Raw genomic sequence first — 24,291 nt, forward strand, 5'->3', positions numbered from 1 at the left:
ACCTACGGGCGGCGCGCGGCTCCCGGCGCTCGCTCGACGCGTGGCCCAGCTTCTTGGCGGCTCTCGGCCGGACGCAGAGCCTGGACAGGACCCCCTTCCAGGACAACGGGTTTGGGGCGCCGTGTCCCGCACGGTCGGAAGAGGTCGCAGCCAGGGAGGGGGCAAGGAAAGAGGCCGTCTGTTCACCGCGCCGCGCATTCGGCGTTCCTGCGCCTCGTCTACCCACTTTTTCGTCCACCCACTCGGCGTTTTGCACCAATCCCTTTCCCCGGCTTATTCCACCAAGCCGCCCAGAAGTCCGACTGAGCTGGGGTTGCCAAACCCGGGACCCGTTTCCTGCCCTTTAGAACAGTGGCAGGGACCTTTTCCTCGAGGAAAGGTGCAGCGAGTGGGGGTTCGAGAGGAGATCGGGCTGAACGCCTTCCTTCCCCAAGCCCATTTCGCAGCCAGCATCCCGAAAACCAGTACTAAACCCCGACGCCGGCCGCACGAGCCTTTCCGTGACATCGGAACCCTTGGAAAGAGGTGCTCCCGTTCGGGGCCGGCTCCTCCTCCTCGGAAAGCAGCGACCAGCGGGGCCGCGAGACCCTCGCGTTTTGCCGGCGTGAAACCTCGCCCCCGGGTTCTGCTCCCGGTTTAGCGGACCTTGACGAGCGCTGGAAAAGTTGGCAGGCTCCCGAGAGAAGCGGTCTCTACCTGGGCCACAGAGGATGTCATTTAGGGGAGGGAATTAGTGACACTGAGCGCCCGGGGAAGGCAAGGTGGCTCTGGCCGCGGGTGGCACGCACACTGCAGAGGGGAAGCCAGGGCTGGCGGGAGCCTCTGTGAGGGCTTCATTCCGGATCCTGCAGGGTTTGCAATTATCCAGGATGAGATTCCCCCCCGCCCAGACGGCAGGCGAATTTGTCTTGTAAAGGGATCAGACGGGTGAAACTAATGAAGAAGGAAAGGAATGACTAGAAAAGCCGGGGCAGGATAAAACCCAGGAGCTGCAGGAAGGCGAAGGGAGGACGGCAGAAGCCAGGAGGATCTCCCTCTGGACACGCCAAGAACAAAGAGGGGTTAAGGCAGGAATGTAGGCTGAATGCTGTAGGGATTAGGGCAGCGTGAGCCCTAGAGACGTTCTGGAGACCGCCTACGGAACTGCAAATACCTGGGTCGATTTTTAAAATCCAGTCCTCCCCGAGAGGTGAGATGGAGGTCGGAGGAGGCGGAAAACCGGCAAAGCAATTTCTTTCCATTGAGTAGATAAAAACACGGGCCACAGTGACCCGCTGACCCCGCTGACCAGGTGTAGACAGCCTCAAGCCCTAAATATTTGCATTGTCCTAACTTCCCATTTGCCTCGGATTTTGGTGTCCTTTCACTCCGCCACAGTCCATTAGTGACTCTTTAGCACGCGCTACCAGAGGAGCCCAGAGGGCCCCGGTGCTGGCCAGAGAGTCGCGCTCGCAGGCGCGTAGGGATGGGACATTAGTTAACGGGGATTAACCGTTCTATCGGTCACGTTGTGAAATCTCCATTGAGCCGCCTGTTTGGGGCAGAAATGGTGGCTATTTGGTGGACTTCTCTGGCTGGGAAACTTGAGTCCTCCTCCAATTAAAGAGGGCGGGTGGGGGAGGGTTGGTGGAGTGGGACGGAGGGACCTCGCGCCATTTCTTTTAATTAGGGAAGCTCATCAGAAGCGAGCAGAGAGGCATCGGAAGGCATGAAACTTGGAGCCAGTGTAGATGATGGGGAGAGGAGAGGCGTCTTATGACCCATTCTGGGAAAGCCCGGGTGGGGACAGACCCAAGCACACGGTAGCAGCAGATACATTATTGCATAGACCTCCGGTTTGGGAGATGACTGGGGTGGGGGGAGGGATTTACTTTTGTAATGATTTTCTGTCTTTCCTCTCTTCCTGGAATGACTTTGCAATGCCCATCACATAGGTGTGAACAGGGTCTGCTGCTTGTAGTAAAATTGCATGGAGGCTTGGTGGCTTCAGCATCTTCTCTCTCTCTGGTCTTTCTTCCCTCCTCTCCCTGCATCCCTCTTCCCTGCCTCTTCTCTCCATCATGAAATCTCTGTGGGGAGGAACGTGAGATTGTGCAGTAATTCCTAACACTGAGGTTTTACTGGGGGGTCAGGTGTCCAGCAAAGTGGTGAGACCCATTTGTCCTTTTAGGAGCCCCAGGTGGGAGCCCAGCTGCTGGGGTGAGCACAGAGCTCAGATCTGGGTTCTTACTGTTGTAGGGAGAACTTGACTAAACACAGATGCGGCTGTGAGGTTTTCACCCTATGGCAAAAACCTAAAAAACAAACAAACAAACAAAACCTCAATTCTATAGGAGTCCTAATCAAAACGGAGCACAAATCAACCATTTCGAAGCACGGCTGTTAGGGGGTAGATAGGTTGGGTTTAATTGGCAAAATTGGAATTGATTGTCCCTAGGAAAATGCACCTTGGGTAACTGTATTAGTGGCTGAAAACTCATGCTGGGTGGTGAGTCCTAAGTCCTACCATTATTTTGGTGGATTTCTTTCCTAGGCTCTCCCTTCCCCATCCTCTCTGTCAGTCTGGATTTAGCCACAGATGTTTTACTGCGGCACCTCACCCCCAGATGCCTTTAAAGTATAATTTGCTTTAATTATAATGTTAGTGGGTTAAGGGATTTGGTTCTGGGAATAGCTTAATAGAGACAAAACTTGCAGCCAAATTAATTGAAAGTTTCTTATTATGAGGGAGAGGTTGCCAACCATATGCACTATCGCCACAGAATGAGACATCAGAAAAACACGTCGTGGAGATTTAGCAATGATTAAACACGAAAATGGAGTGGAAAAAGAGACACGGCCGCAGCATGGCCATACACTCTCATGGGTTTGTTTACTGTCATCTTCTGCTTCATTTGCAATTACTGAGAATATTCGATATCCTACTGAAGAGTCCTAATTCTGTGACAATATTACCCAGAAGATAATCCTGTCCCTGCAGACATCACTGTGTATTTTCTTTGCCTCTGGGCTCCTATGAAAATATTACCCAAATTACAGGCTCTAAGTGGCAACACTGACCTGCTCTCCATGATACTTTTTAATGTGTCCTTGTATTGAAGAGGACTATTTTCGAATAGCCTAAGCAGAAAAGGAACAAAGGGGACTTTCAAAGGGACCCTAAACCACCAAATAAAACAAGTAAGACCTGCCATCTGAAAGGCTCCAGAAAGGAACTAGAGGACAAGAAGAAATTTAGGTGTGATCATTTCTAATACGTGAAAGATTTCCTGACCTTGTGTCCCAGTGGCTAGACATTTGTCAAGACAAACTAGAAAAAAACTAAAAATTAGATACTGAGATGCAGGTAGACTAGTACATTTTTAAGCACGTGAGTGGATGTAATTATGATAATGACTATGATTTACCTGAAATGGGATGCCAGTTTCCCACACTAGAATTTTCCCAGTGTCTTTGTGGCTGCCTCCGTCCTCTATGTTTGATGCTGCTGTCACCCGTCGTGAAATACCAGTGTTCAGAGAGCCTTTTCCTTAAGTTTTAAATAATTAACATTGGAATTTTGTGCTTCAGTTGTGTTGGTTATGAGGTTGTTCTTACTATTAAGAAAATGAAATTTTACAAAATAGTTTTGAAAATTATATAATGGTCTCTTCAAAATACCCTGGTTTAGAATAAGTGAAAATATCAAAAAGAAAACTAACAATTATTCTATTTAAAATGGACTGTTTTTAATGACAAAGAGCCAAGAGAAGGGGAGGAGACTGCCAGACACATCTAGTCACTCTGTCCAGCTCTCCTGGGTCTCAGGCTTTCCCTGTGTGTGACTTTGTAGATCCATCTGTCCTCGGTTCCTTTGGTCACAATTACCAGGTGACTCAAAGAGGAATTGTGACCAGAAAGTGAGATTTTATTGTCAGCTTTGATGCTGACAACTTTGAATTGGAAAGTTTTATTGTTGAACTCCTTATCCAGTAATATGACTTTCAATTAATTTAATTTTTAATGTAACCATGCCTCCATTAAATTCTTAGACTTGACTATTTTAGAACTCAGGTATGGTTTTAGGCAGGTAAATGCAGGTATGCAGACTTAGACTTGGCTTGTCCGACAATCTAATGTCCTCATCACTACGCTTTACAATGCGTCATTTCCACGCCACATCAGTGAGCCCCCCCCCCCCCCAGAGGATTTCCCAAGCCTTGTTTTTTTTTAAACCTTCCTTCTTATTCGGGGAACTTGAGAGAGCCAACTGCATCAGCAATATCCGCTGTTGGACTGCTATTTTCTCCTTGCAGGGGGAAAAGAAATGGAAAATTCCAAGAAAAACCATGCACAATATTTCAGTTGTCTATGTCTCTCCTGACAGCTCCATTTGGCTGCTTCTTTCAGTTAGGAATCAGTAAAGAAACTTAACAAATAAATAAGAATGGAATGATTTTGGAAATACGCATCAGCCAAATGTTATTGAAGACAGAGCTCACAAAACTTACTAGTGGAGTAAAGTCACTAGCAAAAAAGGATTGGAGGCAAAAGTCCCAGATGGAGTTGACGTTACTGAGTGCTGGTGAAAGTCAAGCTCTTCTGTGAGTCGCAGAATCTGTCCCAGACAAAAAGAAGTGTCTAGCTCCAATTCCCCCCTCCCCCCACTGTGTCCTCTTAGGGAAACCCCTTAGCCTTGTGGCCTTTTACATGGTGACAAAGTCTGCTTCACAGGTGTCTGGGAGAAGTAAATGAGTATGCAGATTGGAAAGTGCTCGGCAGAGTTCAGCGTCCTGGCGATCTTTAGGTACTCAGAGACCAGGATCGTATTCCCATTTTGCAGATGGACTCCTAAGCCTGGCTGAAGCTGCTTTGGGGTGTTTGCAAAGGTGCCTCCTCAGCAGGGAGCCCGGGAAGGATCTCTTACAGATCCCGCCTCCCTTTCTTGAAAGGAGCAAGAAGACATGGTTCTGAGCATTAGGCTGTCAGGTCAAATTATGAAACCGAGAGAGGAACTCTGTCTGAAAGGCAGTTAGAAAGCCACGCCCACAGGACTCTGAGGACACACGCCAAAGTCCAGATTTGACAACATGAATCTGGTTTCAGAGCCCAGTGCAAGGAACGTTATTCCTATCAGTACAAAGTCATTTCAGTTTTCAAATATAAATGCTCCACTGTATGGTTCTAATGAAAATATCCAAAATTTTGATTCATTTTTCCAGAAAGGTGCACTTTCTTAAAGACATTTTAGTCCCTGTCAGTTGCGTTGCTTCCAGTTTTAGTTTCTCTAGTGGATTTTTTTTTTTTCTCTTCACCCTGTTGATCTTCTGTGACCCAACAGATAGAAAACACCATTTTTCAAAGAATTAAAATCGATCAAACAAACACAAACCCTCTGTGAAAGGTCTCGTGGTGGCCCCTGGTTCCTTGAGAGCAGTTTCTTGGAAATGAAGAAACGTGAGTGGGGCATTAAAATGCACGAGACTTACAGATCCCTGAGGGGTGTGGGGAATTTGGACTTTGGGATCTCTACATCCCTGCTTTCTGACGCTTCACTATTAGAGAAATTTGGGGGTTTAAAAGTGGAATCTATGTTCTGCTAAGCGCTCTGAAAAACAAGCCCCATGTGTTCCTAACACAGTCCTTTGGTGAGCTGAGGGCTGGCCATCACGTGGGTTTTATAAGCTTCCTAGATGTGGAAGTAGATTATGGCTTTTGCCCAAGGGTCTGGGGCCATTTCTTATTAAATAAGTAGTCACTTTTTCTTTCTTTCTTTTTTCTTTTTTTAAAAAAAGAATTATTTAATATTATTATTATTTTTAATTCAACCAGAGATAGAGAGAGAGGGAAAGTGAGAAAACAAGTCACCAGGTTTGGGACTCGAATCCCTGGCAGCCATGTGGGAGTCCAGAGCCCTAACAACCATGCCACCGATGGCCCCACACTTTTTCTTTGAGTATTAGGATGTCTTGAAGAAAAACGTCAGAAGCCTCAAGTGTTCATCTGAACCCCGTGCAGTCTTACCTGAACACATCACAGCCACAGCGTGGTCAGGCCGTGGGGAGCCTCAGCCTCCTGGTTCCACCATTCCTATGTGGGGAGGAGACCAAGGTTTGGAAATTTGCTTTCATTTTGTGGAGGAAAGAATCTGTAGATTCTTTTTTATTCTAAAAAGACAACCCTTATAATGTTGCATTATCTGTCGTTTGGGCACTGAGATGATGCCGATTAGAAAGGAGTGTACGTCTTCTGGATGCTTTAGAATAAAAACAGGGGAGAGAATTTTGGGTGTTTTGCGGGGGGCAGTGAGGGAGAAAAAGGTGTACTGGGAGATAATGAAGCCTGACCTAATTCTTGTACACTCTGGCCGTATAAGTGCATCTCCTTGCTGACTGGCCAGGAGGCGAGGGAGGAGGAGGCAGCGCCCCCAAGAGGCTGTTGTTATTATCCCCATTTTATAGATAAGAAAAGCCAAGGCTTCCAGAGGTTAAATAATTTGCCCAAGATTATGTACAGGGTAGGGGCAGGCTCTAAACCCAGGTCTGACTCTAGTCTGGGATTTATTGTAACAATTTGGCAGGCATAAAGATTTGAAATTTCTAGGAGCTAGCAGGTGGTGTAATGGTTACGTTGTTGGATTCCCCCGTAGTGGACTATGGTATGAGTCCTGGACCTGGCAGCTTAAAACTCACAAAACCCCGCAAGAATGGAAGAGAAGGGATTGCAGTGTGGCTATCCCCCCTCTGGATTTCTCGCTTTCTCTCTCCTTGTCTCTCTGGCAAATGCATATGTCCTATAGCAAAAATCTCTCAAAAAAAAAAAAAGAAAGAAAGAAAAAGAAAAAAAGAAAATCTAAACTCTAAGCAGAACTGAAATTAAAAAAAAAAATCTCTCATTTATTTTTGAGCCCCTTCCAAAAACAAGCACCTGAGAAGATGTTTCTTTTCCTCCTAGCTTTCGGTTTCACTGCCTCCCTGCTGCCCCACCGCTCCAGCCTGGGACGGCTCTCTCTTTTTGCCAGGGCTTCCTTTCATAGACCAGCTTGATTTCAGTATAGGCTTTTTCCAGAATAGCAATGCCTTAGCCTAGGTATGAGAATGTGTGTGCGTGTGTGTGTACACGTATTTGTGTGTGTACAAGTACCTGTGTTACATGTGTGCATCTCTGTGTTTGTATAGACATATATATGTGTGCACACGTTTGTATAAGTACCTGTGTTACATGTGTTTGTATGTACATATATGCGTGTATGTGCATGTCTGTGCAGTGCATGCGTGTCTCTGAATACATGTAAATGTGTGTATATGTAAACGTGGGGCGTGCCTTTCTATATGTGTAAGTGAAGGAGTCCCAGGTGTTTCTTTGGGATTGGGTGTGTTTCTCTCTGCATACGTGTGTCCCTCTGTGTTATCCGTGTGTGTGTGTGCATATGTGTGTACATCTGTCTGCGTGTGTATTGAGTGTGCGTGAGGGTGTCTGCATGTGGATGTGTAGGTGCTCTCTTGGGTCTGTGCCTCGAGCCGTGTCACTGCAGGATCCGGAAAGTTCTGGTGGGTGGGGAGAGGATCATGCCTTGTGACCCAGCATCTCCATGGGTCCCTTGGCTGTGCCAGGAGTGTCACTGTCCTTGCACACCCAAGTTACCCTCTGCAGAGCTCTGCAGAGAACATGGCCACAGAACACTGTGCACAAGAAGTTAAAAACTTTCATTGGAAGTGAACGGACTCCTTGTATTGGAACTGAGTTTATGGATCCAATTCTGGCTTTCCTGGCTGCATAGATTTGCTCCAATTCCAGGGGTTAAAGTGGAATTTCGTTATACCCAATACTGTGGAGAGTATGTTGAGTTTATTAGGGATCTGGAAATCCTTTTGCCCCTTATTTATTTATTTTTTCTCTAGGGCATGTGTGCTCACCCACACAGAGAGAGAAAGTGAGAAATGGCCACACTGCAATCCCTTCTCCTTCATTCTCCTGTCAGGATTTTGAGCATGCAAGCACTCACACACAGCGTGTTTTTCAAGCCGCCACGTCCAGGACTCAAACCACACAGTCGGCCACATGGGATCCTGCAGCCTTCCCTGCCATGTCTCCTCTGGCCCTCCCCTTAAAAACCTTGGTTTGATCTTTATTTCTGTTGGGAAACATATATGAGTTCTATCCTATACATGCTGTCCAAATTATATTTTAAAAAATCACGATTTATTGTAGGGAGAAGGTAGAGTCATACATATGGTGTTGCTCTATTAAAAACTTCCAGATATTTCTCACTAACTGCTTAATGGGGGCTGCATGGCCTGAAGTGTGGAGTCTGAGTCCAGAGCCCCCCTCGCCCCAGGATCCTCCCCGACACACGCAACATGCAGAGATGGGTCTGAACTTGGCCAATGCTGTTAACAAGCCTGCACCTTGCAGCTGGGTGCTGGGGATCCACAGAGGGGGGCTCCTCCTCCCAGCCCTCTCCTGGGCATCAGATGACGCACCACTTGACACAGATACACTCTGCCCAAAGGATGTAACTTTGTGTCTCAAACATCGCCATGTGCCCAAAGGCTGGGGACACGGGAGGCAGGTGGCTCACCCACTCCGATGCCAGTGCACACGGAGCGGCTTTGATGTTATTTCCCCGCCTCCATTTCCCTCTATAAAGGGACGGGATCGAGCCAGATGAGGTGGTGCAGACTCTTGAGCTCTCAGGTAAGGTCAGTCCATCTTATGGAAAGCAGCGACATGGGCTGTGGGTTCAAATCTTGCTCTTGCACTGTGGGACCTTGGGCTCAGGACTCAACCTCTTTGAGGCTCAGTTCTGTCATCTGTGAAGTGGGGACAGCGATAATACCTTCCTCACTGAGCTGCGTGGATGACTGGGGCCTTACATTCTCAAGTCCTGACACAGAGCGGGCATGTACATTGGTGTATTATGACTCTTTTAGACTGTTTCTAAATGATCTTTGTTTAAACAACTCTCACTCCCCTCCCTCCCTCTCTCTCTCTCTCTCTCATCAAAATAGAGGACGGCAATGGGAACGATTTTTATTTTTTAACCTAACAGGCACCCTTACTATGGCCCTCATGTTTTTGCCAAACCCGAGGACCCCGATTTAGTTCCTAGGCCCTGTGAGGAGTCCTAGTTTGAACAGCCTGGCCTGACCCTGCTGAAGCGTCTCCTCCAGGCTGGAAGCCGGAATGGCTGGTCTGTCTGCTTTGTGTCGTTCCTGGACGGGAGGTTGTCTCTGCTTGCAGGCTGTGAAATCCCCCGCATACATCAACCCTAATGTATTCTCTCTCAGATGCTCATCATATTAAGGCTCCTGGTAGATACCTTGCTCGAAATGAATTTTATGGGCATACACCCTCACCCTCATCCCATGCATTTGTGGTTGGGAGGAGAAATACAGCCTGATCCTTCCTCGGAGGGCAGGCCCAATCGCAGCAGTTAGGCAGAAACTTGTGGCCCTCCTTACCCTGCTGAGGGAGGTGCTCCAGGGATCCGTTGGCCTTCCCTGCAGCCCTCAGCCAGGCCAGCCGTTTGTTTGTTCACACAAAGAGCCCCCCCCAGCTTTCAGGGGCTCAGTGCAGGCACCCCCATGCTGCTCAGTGATGGAGCATGGAGGGCCTTGCTCACGCCTTCCTGCTGCTCAGCACCCCTTTGTTCTTAAATGCTTTCCTGAGCTGGGAGGGCTTCTGAGTTCGCAGGCCTCCCCTACAAAGGCAGGCGTGGGTCTGAGCTTGACCCCGACTTTAACAAGCCTGGCCTTCCCATCCCATCCCCTCCACACCTGCCTGGACACCTTTCTGCAACCTTTCTCTGACTCAGCCACCTACAAGGTCCCAAAGGTCATGTGTGCAGGAGGAATCTGCACCCCTTTAGGGCCCTTCATGGCTCTCCTGTCCTAAGCTGTCCCACTCTATCCTCCCCCAGCTCCCCCCCTCCCTGACTGGACTCTTCCCACCACAGGAGCTCCTGGCTATGGCCCCTCCCATTCCCAGGCCTTCCAGGTGCTATCAGCTCCTCACCCAAACCTCCCCTGTGTCCATGGCTGCCAGTCCCTGACGCCCCTGGACTGTACACCCCTGAAGAGGGGCCGGGCGGGTGCTGGTGAGCACCTACTAGAGACAGACAGCTATGCCCCAGCCATGTGATGAGGGCCTTCTGGGAGCCTGCATGGGAGGGTCATAGGTCCACAGGGACTCCCGCGAGGGCTCCATGAGGTAAGGGTGCACCATGGTTGAGCACCTGCCGTGCACTGGGCCCGGCCCAAGAATATTACATGGATTGATTCATTTACTCTTCACAGTAATGCTGTGAGGCACCACTGTCATCGCCGCCCCCTTCCACAGGTGAGAAAACTCAGGCGGAGAGTGGTGGAGTAATTTGTCCCAGGCTAAAAGGGAGAGCCTGTGGCATGGTGGTTAAGTCAGCTGGATCCCACATGGCCGACTGTGCAATTCAAGTCCCAGACCTGGTGGCTTGAAAAGCATGCAAGGTGCTTGTACATACACCCAAATCCCAGGAGGAGAATGGAGGAGAAGGGGTTGTGGCATGACCTTCCCCCCTGGAAGTATGCTCTCTTTCTGTCTCTGATGAAAAGAGAACCAGGATTTAGGCTCAGGCAGTTTGGTTCCAGAATCCACTACCCCTTCTTAGAAGGAAATTCATGCAGCCATCACGGGCTTAGCACTTTGCCGCCCACGTGGGACTCTGGGATAACTACTTACCGAACAGTTTCTTTCTCAAAGATGAAATCTTCTGCATTTTTTAAAAAAGAATTATTTATTTATTTTTAATTAATTTATTATTCTTATTTTTTCACATGAGTTTTGCCAGAGAAAAAGAGAGAGAGAGAGTGAGAAAGCAAGCCACCACATTCGGGACTTAAACTGTGGTCAGCCATATGGGAATTCCAGCACCTTAACCACCACGCCACCTGCTGGTCTCTGAAGTTGTTTTTATGTCCTCTATGAACTGGGACAATTAGCAGATACCTACAGATTTCTACCTCACTGTGACTCCTGCTGGTTTTCATGAGGCTGTTTGACTTGAGAAAGAGATCAAAAGGCAAGGGGTCCACTGAGGGCCGCGACTTTCAGGCAAAGGATGGTGGCTACTCAGGTCATAAAGGGAGTAGCCTGGATAGGGGTGCATTGGGTGCCAGGACCTGTGTAGACAGAACTAGTGGGAGCATTGAGTGAGCCTCTGATGAGCCTGTCTGTGCATCTCAAGTGCAAACACCTTAGCACAGCTGAAGCTTTCTCTGCGCAGGTTTTGGTGTGTTCAAGTTTCCCCAGTGCTTTGAGGCTCATTCCCTTATGTGAATGTCTTAAAATTCTGTCCCAACTAACAAATGTGATATGAGTCAAGAAACGCTGATGTGTCGTGAGATTTAGTTTTAGAACGTTGTTGGTGTTTTGAAATGTGCAGGGGAAAGTAGTGAAGAACTGTTTCTAAACGAGCTTCGTAGAGAGGATTTGAGCAGTGATAAGCCTCTGTGGGTTACCCTGTGGTCCAGGCTCTGCTAGGCCGTGAAGATGCAAAGCTGAGAAAGAAACACTGTCCCTGCCTCTAAGGATCCCAGCTTGGGAAAGACTGTGTGGATAAACAATTAGCAAAAGTGTTCATGGGTTAAGGGAGTTGGACCACACATGACTTCTGTGGTTCAAATCCTGGCCCTGGGGATTTGAAAAGTACACAAGGCACATATGCATGTATGCCCCAAATCCGTGCAGGATGGAGAAATGGAAGAGAAGGGACTGCGGCATGACTGTGCACCACTGGGTGGGAAGGGGAGTGCCTTCTCAGTCTCTTTCTCTGGCGAGTGCACAAACCTCTGGCAAGTCTAAGAAAAAGAAAAAGAAAGAGCAGTGTTATGTATAATAAAAGAGAAAGCAAGCTGCCAGGTCCAGAACTCCCCCTGGAGTTGCTCCTCTGCCGACAGGCAGTATCAGGAGGATGCTGTGGGGAGATGAATGCTTGCGCTTCAATGCTTTTGTTCCCTGTCATTGTTACTGTTCTTTCTTTTCTTAACAGTACAGGGTAAAACGGTTAGAGGTACTAGCACTATATGTTAGTTCATCCGACCATCGAAGCCTAACCGTCTTGTGGATTTGAAATATTCAATCATTCAAAATACTTCCCAGCCCCCAATCAAACTCTTGGTAAAGATGGGATGGCAGGGAGAGAGACCTCGGATAGGAACTGGATGGGGCAGTGGTTAGGGTTCAGTTGCAGACAACAGACTCCATTTTTACTATTTAAATGGAAAATGACTAATTGCAGGTATGAGGTGGCTTTCAACTTGAGGGAGCCAAGCTTCCAGGGCTGAGCTTCCAGGAATAGCTTTCAGCCCCCAGAGTTTCATTGTCTCTGCCATGACTAATCAGGACATTACAACCTCGACACCTCCGAGCCCCCGCCAATACCCACACCAGCGTGACGAGAGCCTGCCCCTCAGCCGTCTCTGTGTTCAACTCGGTTCTGAATTCAGGTCTCCCCTAAGTGCAGCTGACTAACAGACCCTAAGTCACACTCACAGCCTGAACTGCAAGGGCACCTGCAAAAGTGTTTTCCTTCCAATTGCCAGAAGGCACTTGGGCTCACCAGAGAAAAACAGAGAGAGGGAGGGAGAGAGAGACAGAGAGAAAGCAGTCCCCAGTGGGGCGTGGTCCTGCTGCAGTCTCTTCCATTTCTCCATTCTGTCAGCATGTTGGGTATGCAGGCATACGCACCCAGTATGTTTTTCAAGCTCCTAGGCCTTGATTCGAACCATGGTCAGCCGTGTGGGATCCGGCTCCCTTAACCACTAGGCTATGGGCGGCCCTGAAAGGTAGTTTCCAGCTCTCCTGTCTATGGCACGGGAAGGCACGTGAGGAGGGGATATTAACTGAGTCAGTCCGTGGCCTCTATGGCAGTTCTTTGAAATATTGAGGTTCTCCCTCCAGAAGCACTCAGGCTTGGGCCCTGGCCAACCCCCCGCCCCCCTACCACACACACACACATCACGTGCTTTTCAGGCCAGCTGGCCTCCCAGTCTGTGCCTAGGCAGGGTCCACTTTGGGGGTTGTTCTCAGCACAGCTTCTCCCCAGTAGTAGAACGACGTGGATGCAGAGGTGACCATCGCTGGGCCTCCCTGGCCTCTCGGCTGTGGAACTGCAGTTGGCATAAACTGGGTGAGCTGATTCTGCCAGCCTCATGAGCCTCTTAGGCACAGGTGGCCCCTCTGGGCCAGAGCACACAGCCTGGGCAGCACACAGCAGCTGCCGAACCTCCCCGACCACAGGGTGCCACCTGTACAGATCTGCGCAGTCCCGTCTGGGCCCCGCGGGTGGCACGGGAAGGCGTCAGCACGGGCCAGTCTTGACGGCTCACAGAAAGCTGACGCTGCCTCTCTCTCTCCTGTCCTGCAGAGATCCCCCAGTGCGCTGGCTGCAACCAGCATATCCTGGACAAGTTCATCCTGAAGGTCCTGGACAGGCACTGGCACAGCTCCTGCCTCAAGTGCGCGGACTGCCAGATGCAGCTGGCGGACAGGTGCTTCTCCAGGGCCGGGAGCGTCTACTGCAAGGAGGACTTCTTCAAGTAAGTCGGAGCCCTGGCCGTGGCCGCCTCTCCACCCCAGCCGCCACTGCCCCTGCAGTGATGGGGAGTTTGCAGTGAGGAAGTGCAGGTGCCACCAGGCTGTGATGGGTGAATCCTGGTGACAAGGGCATGCCCTCACTGATGCCCCCCTTATGACCACTGCCCAAGGGCCAGGACTCTGCCTCCCCTGAACTTTGCAAGGGGTGGTGGTGGGAATCAGTGGGGGGCACAGGCTGGGCTTCTCTAGGGGCTCCCCGGGCATCTCTGCAAATCCCCCAAGGAGTCGCTCTTTCTGTCTCGGTGACCTGATGCCTCCAGCACTTGCTGTATCTTTGGAGACCTTCGGCTGGGAGCCGTAGGTGTATGCCTGCTCTAGGGGAGTCTAGGCTGTTTCCCCAGGCTGTGTCAAGGGCCTCCCTCTCAGGCTTGGGAGAGTTGCGCCTGGCAGGAGCCCAGCTGGCCTCGGCTGGTCAGTGTCATCACTTTAAACGGAAACATGATGAAGAGGCAGTTTTGGGTGACCGTCTGAGCCTGCACCCCGCCTGGCTTAGCAGCTCTTATTGGCTCCTGCGTGCTCTTGGGAAAGTTGATGAACTCCCTGTGCCTCAGTCTCGGTGTCTGTAAAGGGGGCTGCTAATGACAGTTCTTACTCCGTAGGGTTGTCATCAGTTCTTTAATGCTTTTGTTCTTTATCGTTGGTGCTGCCTCTTTTTTCTTTTTTAAATACAAAGTAAAAGGGCTGGAGATACTAGCTGTACATGTTAGTTCATCCTGCCATGGGAGCCTGACCGTTGTGAGACATTCAATGACTTTAATTATTTTATTTCACTTTGTTTATTTATTTTAATGTGACCAGAGAGGGACAGAGTGAGAGAGAGAAAGAGAGCGGGAAAGTGAGAAAGCAAGCTGCCAGGTCCAGGACCCGAATCGCGTTCAGCCACGATGCCACCTGCCGGCCCATTCAATGACTGTAACTAGGTCCCCCTGCCTTAAGTCCTCAGGACAGCACCTGATGCCCTCCTGAGGGCTCTCAAGACTGTCCTGGACTTCTCATTCGGGTTGGGCCCGTCGGAAAAGTCCTGTAGGAACTTCAGGTCACAGTGAGGAGACCTCCTAGAATTTATTTTCTGTGGCATTTAGCCTGGGACTTCTCTCCCACAATCTATTACCCAGGCACTTAGGCCGGCGCCTCAGCTGACACGGACCAGCCAGCGACAGCCAAGCCAAGAACTGGAGGTGGGGTCACTGACTGGTGACTCTGAGCTGCGCTCAATCACACCGAGCCTGGGTGCTCTGGGCAGGGTGGGGCTGCCGGGAGGCTGCCAGGGCCTGGACAAGGCAGCGTGATGCCCCCACCCGGAGCGGCATCGCACACCCTCCTGCAGGTGGGGGCCTTGGAGACAGGGAGGAGAGCTGGGGAGAAACTGAGGCCCTGACACTGACGTAGCCCGTTTCTCGCAACTCCTCCTATGACGTAATTGCAGGGAGGAAGCGATTGGAATTTCTAAGGCTCCTCACATTTCTCTAGTGCAATATGATTTGAAGAGCACAATAAAAAAAGTCTCTTCTACAATTAAAAAGTTATTATTATTATTTAATTTGCTATAGGGCATACATACTCACTAGAGAGAGAGACAGAGAGAGAAAGAGGGAAAGTGAGAAAGCAAGCCGCCAATCCTGGACTCGAACTGCAGTGGGCCATATGGGAGTCCAATGCCTTAAGCACCGCGCTACCTGCTGGCCCCAAAAAAGTCTTGATACTGACTGAGGCTGCCTCCCTGGCTGGGTTCAGAGGGTGGCACTCATTGTCACCATCACACTTTGGTCAACTACTTGCTGCTTCCTCCAGGATGGGTGTCTGTGTGTGTGGTGCGTACATGCACGCACATGTGTGATCAGGAGGCGGGGTGGTAGCTGCTGATGCAGGCACACCCAGCAGGCCCCTGGGGTGGACAGGAGGGTCTTTGGTTCCTCCCTAAGGTTTGGGTACTGCTCCCCCGCTCCCCTCTATCCTGATCCTCCCTGTCCCTGACCATTGCCTGGTTTATTTCATTCTGACACTCATGCAGTTCTGTGTCCCCCAACACTGCCTTCTTAGGGGACAATGAGAGTTTGCCTCTGTCTTCGTCCTCTGTGGTGCACTGGCCAAAGTCACAGTGCCCTTTGTGACATCCCCTGGATGGGGAGCCTGTTGTGAGGACTCATGTATCGTGTACCTGTGTGCCCCTGCTAACACGGACGTGTGTGGCAGGAAGGAAGGGTGGGCAGGGAGGTCTGGCCTGGGCGCTGGGTTTGCCGCCCCTGCAGCTGTCATCGGGGCAGTGTCCCCCATCCTCAGGTTTGTCCCTTTGAGCTCCAGGGCAAGACAAGAGGCCACGATGCCTTCTTGCTCCTCTAGGGACCAGGCAGGTGTTGAGATGTTCCTGTCGGGGGTTCTGGCTGGTTCGTCCCAGCAGGTCAGGGCAGCCCACGGGGAACAGGCAAAGCCCATCAGGGCCGACGACCCAGGGCTTTGCTGCCAGAGAGCACCCTTCTGATTCCAGCACCATCACAGAGCCCGAGACCTGCCTGTGCTTGCTGTGCTGGCGCGCCCTACACCCATGATCTGGGCTGGCTGGGACTGGGGGTTGGATTGTGATGTGAGGACCCTGTTGGGGTGCCTGTTTTCCTCTCCCTTCTTTGTGTTTCTCCTTGTGGAAGAAATAGTAAACTTAAAAACAAAAACGAGAGCTAACCCATAGCTCAGGCGTCTGGTCCCACATGGCTGACTGTGTAGCTGGCTTCTGCACCAGCCGGCTTGAAAGCACTCTGGGCACATATGCCTAAGTCCTGAGAAGAGAATGGAGGAGAGATTGTGGGCCACTATTCCCCGTGGCAGATACTTCCTCACTTTTAGCAAATTAAAAAAACAAAACAAAACAAAAACAGAACAACTTGACACTTTTTGGACTGCAGGCTTGGGCTCTGGGGAAAGGCGGGTGGCGAGGGAGGTGGTGGCAGTGCAGGTGGGGTGGGATCTGGAGAAGTCATACTGAGAAAAAGGGTCTCCGTGATCCTGGAGGGCTCCCCACATCCAGATCCTCCCTGGGCCTCCCTCAGCAGTAACCTTCTGCTCAGACCTTCGCTCACCTCCCTGTTGCCCACAAGCCAATGAGCTATTCCCTTCACAGCCCAGCCGACCCTGCCCTAGTCCCCCACAGGGCCCTCAGGCCATCAGAGGCTCCCTCCGGCTCCTTCCCTTCAGGGCTCACTGCTCTCCTCAGTGCTGGCGTCCACCCGCTGCATTCCCTCGCCCCACCAGGAGGAGGTGCTGTCGCTCCCCAGGGCTCCCACCCTCCACGGCTGCCAGAGCCTCCAGGCAGGCCACCCTTCCTTCTCTCTCCCCATGACTCAGCGCGTGCTGTCGTAGCGCCTGCCCGGGCACCTGCTCTGTCTCCCGGGTTGGTCGAGGAGAGGGCCGCCATGTTCCTCATTTTCCTCTTGCCAGCAGGCACACCTGGCCCTGAGCCTGGCCCAGGGGCCATGCTGGCTTGTTGCAACGAGGAGTCCGTAACGTAACGGATTCACAGGAGCGCCAGGGACCAGCTTCTGTCTTGTAAGGCGGCTTGCAGTTCCGGGGTCCCAGACTGCCCTGGTCAGGCGCAGCTGGTTACTGAGCTGTAGTGACCGCCTCCTCCCAGGGCCGCCCTGCTTCACGGGACACCCACTCCCCGGGCCAATCCTGTTCTGTTTCTATTCTAAAGTGTACTCAATTCTTCCCTGGAGGGGGTCGGGGGGAGAGACAGTCACCTCCAGCAGGGTCCTCCTGCCACAGGCCATGCCGACCTCAGCCAACCTGGTCATGGCGCCCACCTGGGTGTGTAGGAAGGTTCAGGGACGTGAACCATGCACCTTCCTTGGGGGGTCCAGCTGCATCACTTCTGGGCCACCTGTAGTGAAGGGGAGGAGCTGCCACAGATCGGGCCTGGGCTGGGGGGTGGGGTGCTCCGCAAGATGGGATTTAAAGCAATTCCCCTGCCAGTGGTGGGTCATCAGAGATGGCACCCCAGTGGCTCTGAGGTCCCAGTGGGGGCCGTGGATTTAAAGGCAACCAGCACCCCCACCCCCTCCTGAGACCGGGGCTGCCTGGTCCAGGAAGGCACAGCTGCAGGCCCCGCACTGCAGGAGGAAACAACCCGCGAGGGGCTTCGCTCGCCTTCTGCCCCCAGGAACTTGGGGACCTGCTGCCCTCTCAGAGCTCATTAAATGTCACCCGGCACCTGCTTTCCGATGGTGCAGTGGGGCACACACGCCGTGGGGTGCTGTAAGCAGAAAGAGCATGCGAGGTGGGTGGGAGGGGCAGACCCGGAACCCTGGGTCCCTCAGTCTCACACTTGGCTGCAAACGTCACATCTGTGGCAACCTCTTGAGAGGAATGGCAGGTGATGTACGAGGAGACTTTAAAAAGTCTGTGGATGGGCCAGCAGGTGGCGTAGTGGTGAAGGCACTGGACTCCCACGTGGCTGACCATGGTTAGAGTCCCGGACCCAGCAGCTTGAAACTCATGCTGAGCACGTGGGCATGTGTGCCAAAATCCAGGAGAATGGAGAAGGGATTGAAGCATGGCTATCCCCCGTTGATGGGAGGAGGGATTTCTCACTTTCTGTCTCTCAGGGAGCACACATGCCCTATACCAAAAATCTCTTTAAAAAAAAGTCTAAGGAAAAATGGAATTACAGTATGAGGTTAATTTTGTCCCCCAAAACTTTAAGTTTCTTCATCATGGACACTTTTTGGGAAGTTTTTAGACTCTGTACTTAAATTCACCCATTGGGCCCCAGAATGCTGTCAACTTTGGGACTTGGGGAAGTACTGGGCAGAGCCAGGAAGGACCTCTCCTTTATGCACTGTGAAAAGGCAGGCTAGGGCGCTGTGCATGGGCCCTGAGGCTGGAGAAATTTTCCTCTGTGCCTGTGGGAGCAGCAGAGCCACTGCAGGGGGCAGCCTCTACTTCGTACTCTCAGAAGTTTTGAAAATCGAGGAGGGTAATGCCAAGAGGGTCTCCTGGAAGTGTGCAACCCCTCACAAGTGGGGGGTGGGGGAACCTGAGGTCTGGAGGACCCAGGGAGATGTAATACTGGTGACTGGCAGCAGAGGGCGATGTTGGTGTGTGCATGGACAAAGAGGTACCGGGAGCCTGTACTCTGTGGTTGTTGCATTTTTGTTTTTGAACTGTTGAACTGTGTCTTGCTCAGCAATAGTAAGTGACTTTTGCTGTTATTTATTGGTTTTGCTTCCTGGGCCCTTGGCTGTCTTTTCTCCGACAGAAATCAAATTCTGAGGCAGGAGGGGAGAGGTGCTGCGCTGACTCTGGCAGCACAGGGGGGCACGATTTGTCCTGAGTCCCGTGGGGACTTGAAGCCCCAGGAGAGCAAGGACATTCCAAGGCCTGTTACACTGTGAATCGCAAGCTGGGGGGTGGGGGAGGACAAGGCCTTGCACTGCGTTTGCTAAGCAGGTCATTTCCAGACCATGTGTCTAACCTGTCAGAGGTGCCATGTCTGCTCACAAAGGACCAGGGCTGGGGAGAGAAGGGGTCTGGGAGCAGGGCTTATGGGTCCCGTCCTCATCACCCTTGGGTCCTGGGAGAAGCCCCAGCAGCTCCTTTGCTCTGAAACATGGAGCAGGGAGCATAGGTTCTTTGCTCCGAGGACTGGGTTCTGGCTCTGGTCCTGTCAGGGGCCAGGTGGATGTCCTTAGGCAAGTTCCTTAACATTTCTGAGCTTCAGCGTCCTCTTCAGGAAAAAAATGGGAAGTTTTGTTTGTTTGTTTAGTTTTGTAATAAGGCACGTGAGAAGGGAATGAGGGGGAGCGAGAAAACATCACAGGGCGGTGAGCAGGGGGAGTGATCGCCACATTGAAGTCCCTTCTCTTCCAGTCTCCTCCTGGGTTTTTGGGCATGTCCAAGTGCCCAGCATGATTTTCAAGCTGCCAGGCCTGGGATTCGAATTGCCCAGCCAATCATGTAGGATCCAGCGCCTTAACCTTCATATCGTCTGCTGCCCCCCACCCCCCGCCCAAATGGGAATTATAATAGCACCTGCTTTAGAAGACTCTTGGCACACAGAACATCTTGCAAAAGGGAGTTATTGCGTGAGCGGAGTGGTTTGGGGAACCCGAGCAGAGCCTGGGTGGCGCTGTCGTTTCTTGTCCTGTTGTTTTTCAGCTGTTCATTGGCAGATAACAGCTGGGTCTTTCCAAACCTTGGTCCCTGGCTAAGAGAAGTCCACACTAACCCACACGCTGGGCAGGGGATCGTGTGTAAGCTGTGTCCACAACAGTGCTAGATGCTCTATCAGTACCTCTGGGTTCCTGGCCCTGTCGTGTGGCCACTTGGCCTGCAGCCCTGGAAAGACCAGCTGTCAGACTGCTCCCTCAGGGCTGGGCCTGCTCTGCCTCTCTGGGCTCCCTGGGGACCCGCTTTCAGAGCTTCTTGCTGGACTGACTTTTTAAAAAAATATTTATTTATTTAATTCCATTTATTATTATTGTTATTACTATTATTATTATTAAATTTGACCAGAGAAAGACAGAGAGAGAGAAGAGAAAGGAGAGAAAGGGAAAGTGAGAAAGCAAGCTGCCAGGTCCTGGACTCGAACCGCAGTCAGCCATGTGGGAATCCAGCGAGTTTAACACCACTCCACCTGCTGACCCTGTCGGCCCCTGTTGAGAATGATAGCGTGCGGTGGCCTGGCAGGGTGGGAAGGCTCTTGGCAGTGCCCAGGGACAAGCCCCGGGATAAGCATGCCACCATGATTTATTTGAGGATTTGGGAAACAAACCAGCAACCATTGTGACGCGAAAACAAACATAGTGGGCCAGCCCGTGGCAAGGTGGTTTAAGTATTGGGTCCCACATGGCTAACTGCATGGTTCCAGTCCCAGACCCAGCAGCTGACAAAACACTCCAGGCTGGTGTGCATGCATGCCTCAAATCGTGGGAGGAGAATGGAGAAGGGACTATGGCATGGCCATCCATGCTGGGGGATGCTTTCTCACTTTCCCTCTGTCTCTTTGTCTCTCTCTGGTGAGTGCATGGGCCCTATAGCAAATTTAAAAAGAAAATAGAAGGGACCAGCAGATGGCATAATGGTTACGTTGCTGGACTCCCATGTAATAGACCATGGTTCAAGTCCTGGACCTGGCGGCTTAAAATTCATGCCAGGTGCAAGTGCATGCGTGCCCAAGATCCCTAGAGGAGACAACAAGGGATTGTGGCATGGCCCTCCCCCATGGGGAGTGATTTCTCACTTTCTATCTCTTTGTCTCTCTTTGTCTCTAGCGAGTGCATGTGCCCTATAGCAAAAATTTCTCTCAAAAAAAGATTTTAAAAAAGGCAAACAGAGCTATAGAATCAAAGAGGGTAACATTTACACCAGTTTTTTTGTTTTACTTTTAAGTTTATTTATTTATTTATTTTTGGGAGAGGTTTTTGCTATAGGGCACATGCGCTCACCAGAAAGACAGAGAGACAGAGAGACAGAAAGCGAGAAATCTCCCCCCGGGAGGCATGGGCACGCTGCAGTCCTTTCTCCTCCATTCTCCTCTTGGGATCTTGGGCACACACCCACACGTGCCCAGAGTGAGTTTAAGCCACTGGGTCCAGGACTCGAACTGCAGTCGACTATGTGGGAGTCCAGCGACATAGCCATTATGCCATCTGCTGATCCCTTAAGTTTATTTTTACTTATTACTTCCATGAAAGAGAGAGGCACCCTGACAGGGTGCTCATACTCAGGCCCACCCCCAACCCCAGCCAGCCAGGATCCTGGGGGGGTACACACCATGTGCACAGAGACCTTGGGGTGTGAACTCAGGACTTTGCCGTGTGGCCTTGCTTCCCTGAGCACTGTCTTACCACACCACAGCTGGCCATGCGAGTTTTAAGGTCGAGAGCCAGACTTCCAGGATGTCTGTGGGATCCTCAAGCTGTACCTGGCCCCCAGGGATCCCAACTCCCATCTGCCTGCCAGGGATGGCTGCGGGGCATGGCCTAGGTATTCTGAGGGTGCTGCCACCCTGCAAGATTCCTCTCTGTAACATCCCGCTTCTCTGGTGTCTCCCCGACCTGTGGCCCTCAGCCTGCTGAGCAGAGGGGTCAGTGCTGTGATCCCCAGGGTCGAGTGTGGGGTGCTGGAGCTGTGCAGGCACCCTTCCCTGCTGTCCCTCCTGGCCCTGGTCGTGGTGGCTGTCAGCCAAGGGCAGGTAGGTGGCGTCCTTGGGAGCCCTGATTTATCCCGCTGTCCAGAGCAGCCGCCAGCCCGTGTGCCCATTTGGCCGCTGTGGGGTAGTCTGGCGGCGGCTGGTCGTCGCTGGTGCTGTAGCCAGAGCACTCCGACCCGGCGCCGTCCTCGTCTGGGCCGCGTGCAAAGGCCACAGGCCACGGGGTACTACAGGGAGGGGCAGCCTTGCCCTCTGCTGTGGCCTTCACAGAGGAGCAGCCTCGGCTTTGGAGCCAGGGTCCGCGTGAACCTGCGGCTTCGACCTCACTGGGCCTCGCCGGCCCGCTCCACACCGGGAACATCGCCTGCTTTTCTAAGTCACTAGGCCGGCTGGGGGAGGAGTGCTCAGTAGGGTGGTTACCATAGCTGGTCTGAGAACCCACCTGCTGGGGCGTCTCAGTAGGGAGGAGGAAGGGGGAAGGGGGTCCTGGGTCTGAGGCTGGGAGCAGTGTGGCTGTGAACCACCTCAGGCCAGTCCAGCCTCCTGGAGACGGTGATCAGGCCATGTCCAGTGGAGTCGAAGGTCAGTGATTGGAACAGATGCCACCTCTTCTCTTGGGCATGGGCTGGGAGGTGACACTCCTGTTCTCACTGCATGCCGCCCCTCCCTGTGTGATCAGAGCTCTGGAGCCGAAGCCGCAGCCCTGGGCCTGCACTCCACAGAGCCGCCTAGCTCTGGCAAGCGGGGCACCCCTGCTCGTGGGGCCATCCGCTGACTATAGGGTCACTCAAGCTCTTATGGTCCCTGAGGCCCCAGGAAGAGAGAGGCTGCTTCAATACCGGGGTTTGTTGTGGATCCAATCTGGGTCCAGGTGGTTCCTGAGCTGCTGTGCTTTCTGCCAACTACACACCTGGTGGGCCACACACTCGCACACACGCACACACTTGCACACACGACGCTCTAGCAAAATGGGCTTCAGGAGCCCACTGTGGGAGGGTCTCTTGACGTGTGACTTTCCATAATTTCTGGATAGTTTATAGTCTAATTCCCTCGCTAAGCAAATTAAACCTTTTAAGGTAACGATCAGATGGTCCAGATAGTGGTTGTGCATGTGGACATTTGCAAGATTCAAACACTGGTGGGACCAGCCCACAGTCATCTGTGACGGCCTGTAATCAAGGCAGAAGCAATTACGCGGCCGGCAGTACCCCGGGGACCAAGGCCATATATCAGGCAGTGATGAGTCCAAGGATTATGTGTCGCCCGCCGGCACTCCTCAACTGCGCCTGCCCGGCCATCCTCCCAGAGCCAGGCCTCCTGCCATGGGTAAAAACCACAGCTCAGGGACTACCCTGGTTTGGAGGCATTTGTACAGAACCAAATAGCTGCAAACCAGCCTGGCAGTCAGAGTGCCCCTGGGCCGAGGAAGCGCAGTCTTCAGGCAAAGCGGGATCTGGGGATGGCTGGAAGACTGGGCGGGTTCTTTCACTCCAGGAGAAATGCACCATTGGCCGCTGCAGGCCCCTTCTCTTAGTCGTGGAGGCTCGGCCCTCTCTTCTTCAGCCCCCACCCCCTGGCTATTCCGGTGCCAGGTCCCGGGGCTCCCTGCCCCAGATGGCCCTCTCTGTCCTCCCCCCTGCCTCTGTGAGGCCTGTTTCCTCACCCCTGCACCATGGAAGCTTTTCTAGCATTGTCCTTCCTCTCCTCCTCTGCCAGCCCCCAGGCCCACCTCTGGGCCTTGCTCTCCCCCATCTTCGCATTCAGGGGCCCATGAGCGCCTTCATTTCCTGCCGATTCTCGACCCAGGTTGCACTGGGGGCTGTCAGAGCTGTATCTGGTTTGTCATTCTGGGCCCCAGCATCCTTGTGGGACCCTAGAAGCCTCACTTTGAGGAGAAGCCTCAGACCAGGGTTGAGTCAGTGGCTGGCGTTATGGGTGAGCCCAGCAGGTGAGCACAGGAATCAGCTGGATCTGTCCCCAGATGCCCTATTCCCTGCCCACCCTGGTGTCTTCCAGGCCACATTTGGAGAATGGGGGATGCTCAGAGAAGCAACAGGCAACCTGCAGATGCCCCCAGAAGGACAAGAGCTTGTCATCCAGGATTTTTCAGGTGCCCATTGGACAGTCACACCAGGTCATACAGGGGCTTGTTAAAAATATGAGATCTGGGGCTGGCAGATGGCGTGGTGGTTAAGGCAACTGGACTGTCACATGACCGACTACGGTTTGAGTCCCAGACCTGGTGGCTTGTTTTTTCACTTTCCTTCTCTCACTCTGGTCACCTTCAAAAATAAATAAATAAATAAATAAATGACAATGAATAAAATTAAATGATTCTTTTTTTAAAATGTGGCACCTGAGGGACCAGCAGTTAGCGTAATGCCTATGTCGCTGGACTCCCACGTAGTCAAGCGTGGTTTGAGTCCTGGACCCGGTGACTTAAAACTCACGCCAGGCACGTGTGCATGCATGCCCAAGATCCCAAGAGGAGAATGGAGGAGAAGGGATTGCGGTGTGGCCATCCCCTCTGGGGG

At 52.0% G+C, this 24,291-nt stretch overlaps 1 protein-coding gene across 1 annotated transcript in view; it reads left to right on the top strand.

Moving 5' to 3' along the window:
• Positions 1-24,291, top strand: part of LHX4 (LIM homeobox 4) — a 50,026-nt gene that overhangs the window by 6,030 nt on the left and 19,705 nt on the right. The window contains exon 2 of the mRNA XM_006142315.1: positions 13,385-13,556. Coding sequence (XP_006142377.1) covers positions 13,385-13,556 — 172 coding nt within the window. The remainder of the gene's footprint in view (positions 1-13,384; positions 13,557-24,291) is intronic.

Source organism: Tupaia chinensis, unplaced genomic scaffold (genome assembly GCF_000334495.1).
Source record: "Tupaia chinensis unplaced genomic scaffold, TupChi_1.0 Scaffold000074_1, whole genome shotgun sequence".
Lineage (NCBI taxonomy): Eukaryota > Metazoa > Chordata > Mammalia > Scandentia > Tupaiidae > Tupaia > Tupaia belangeri.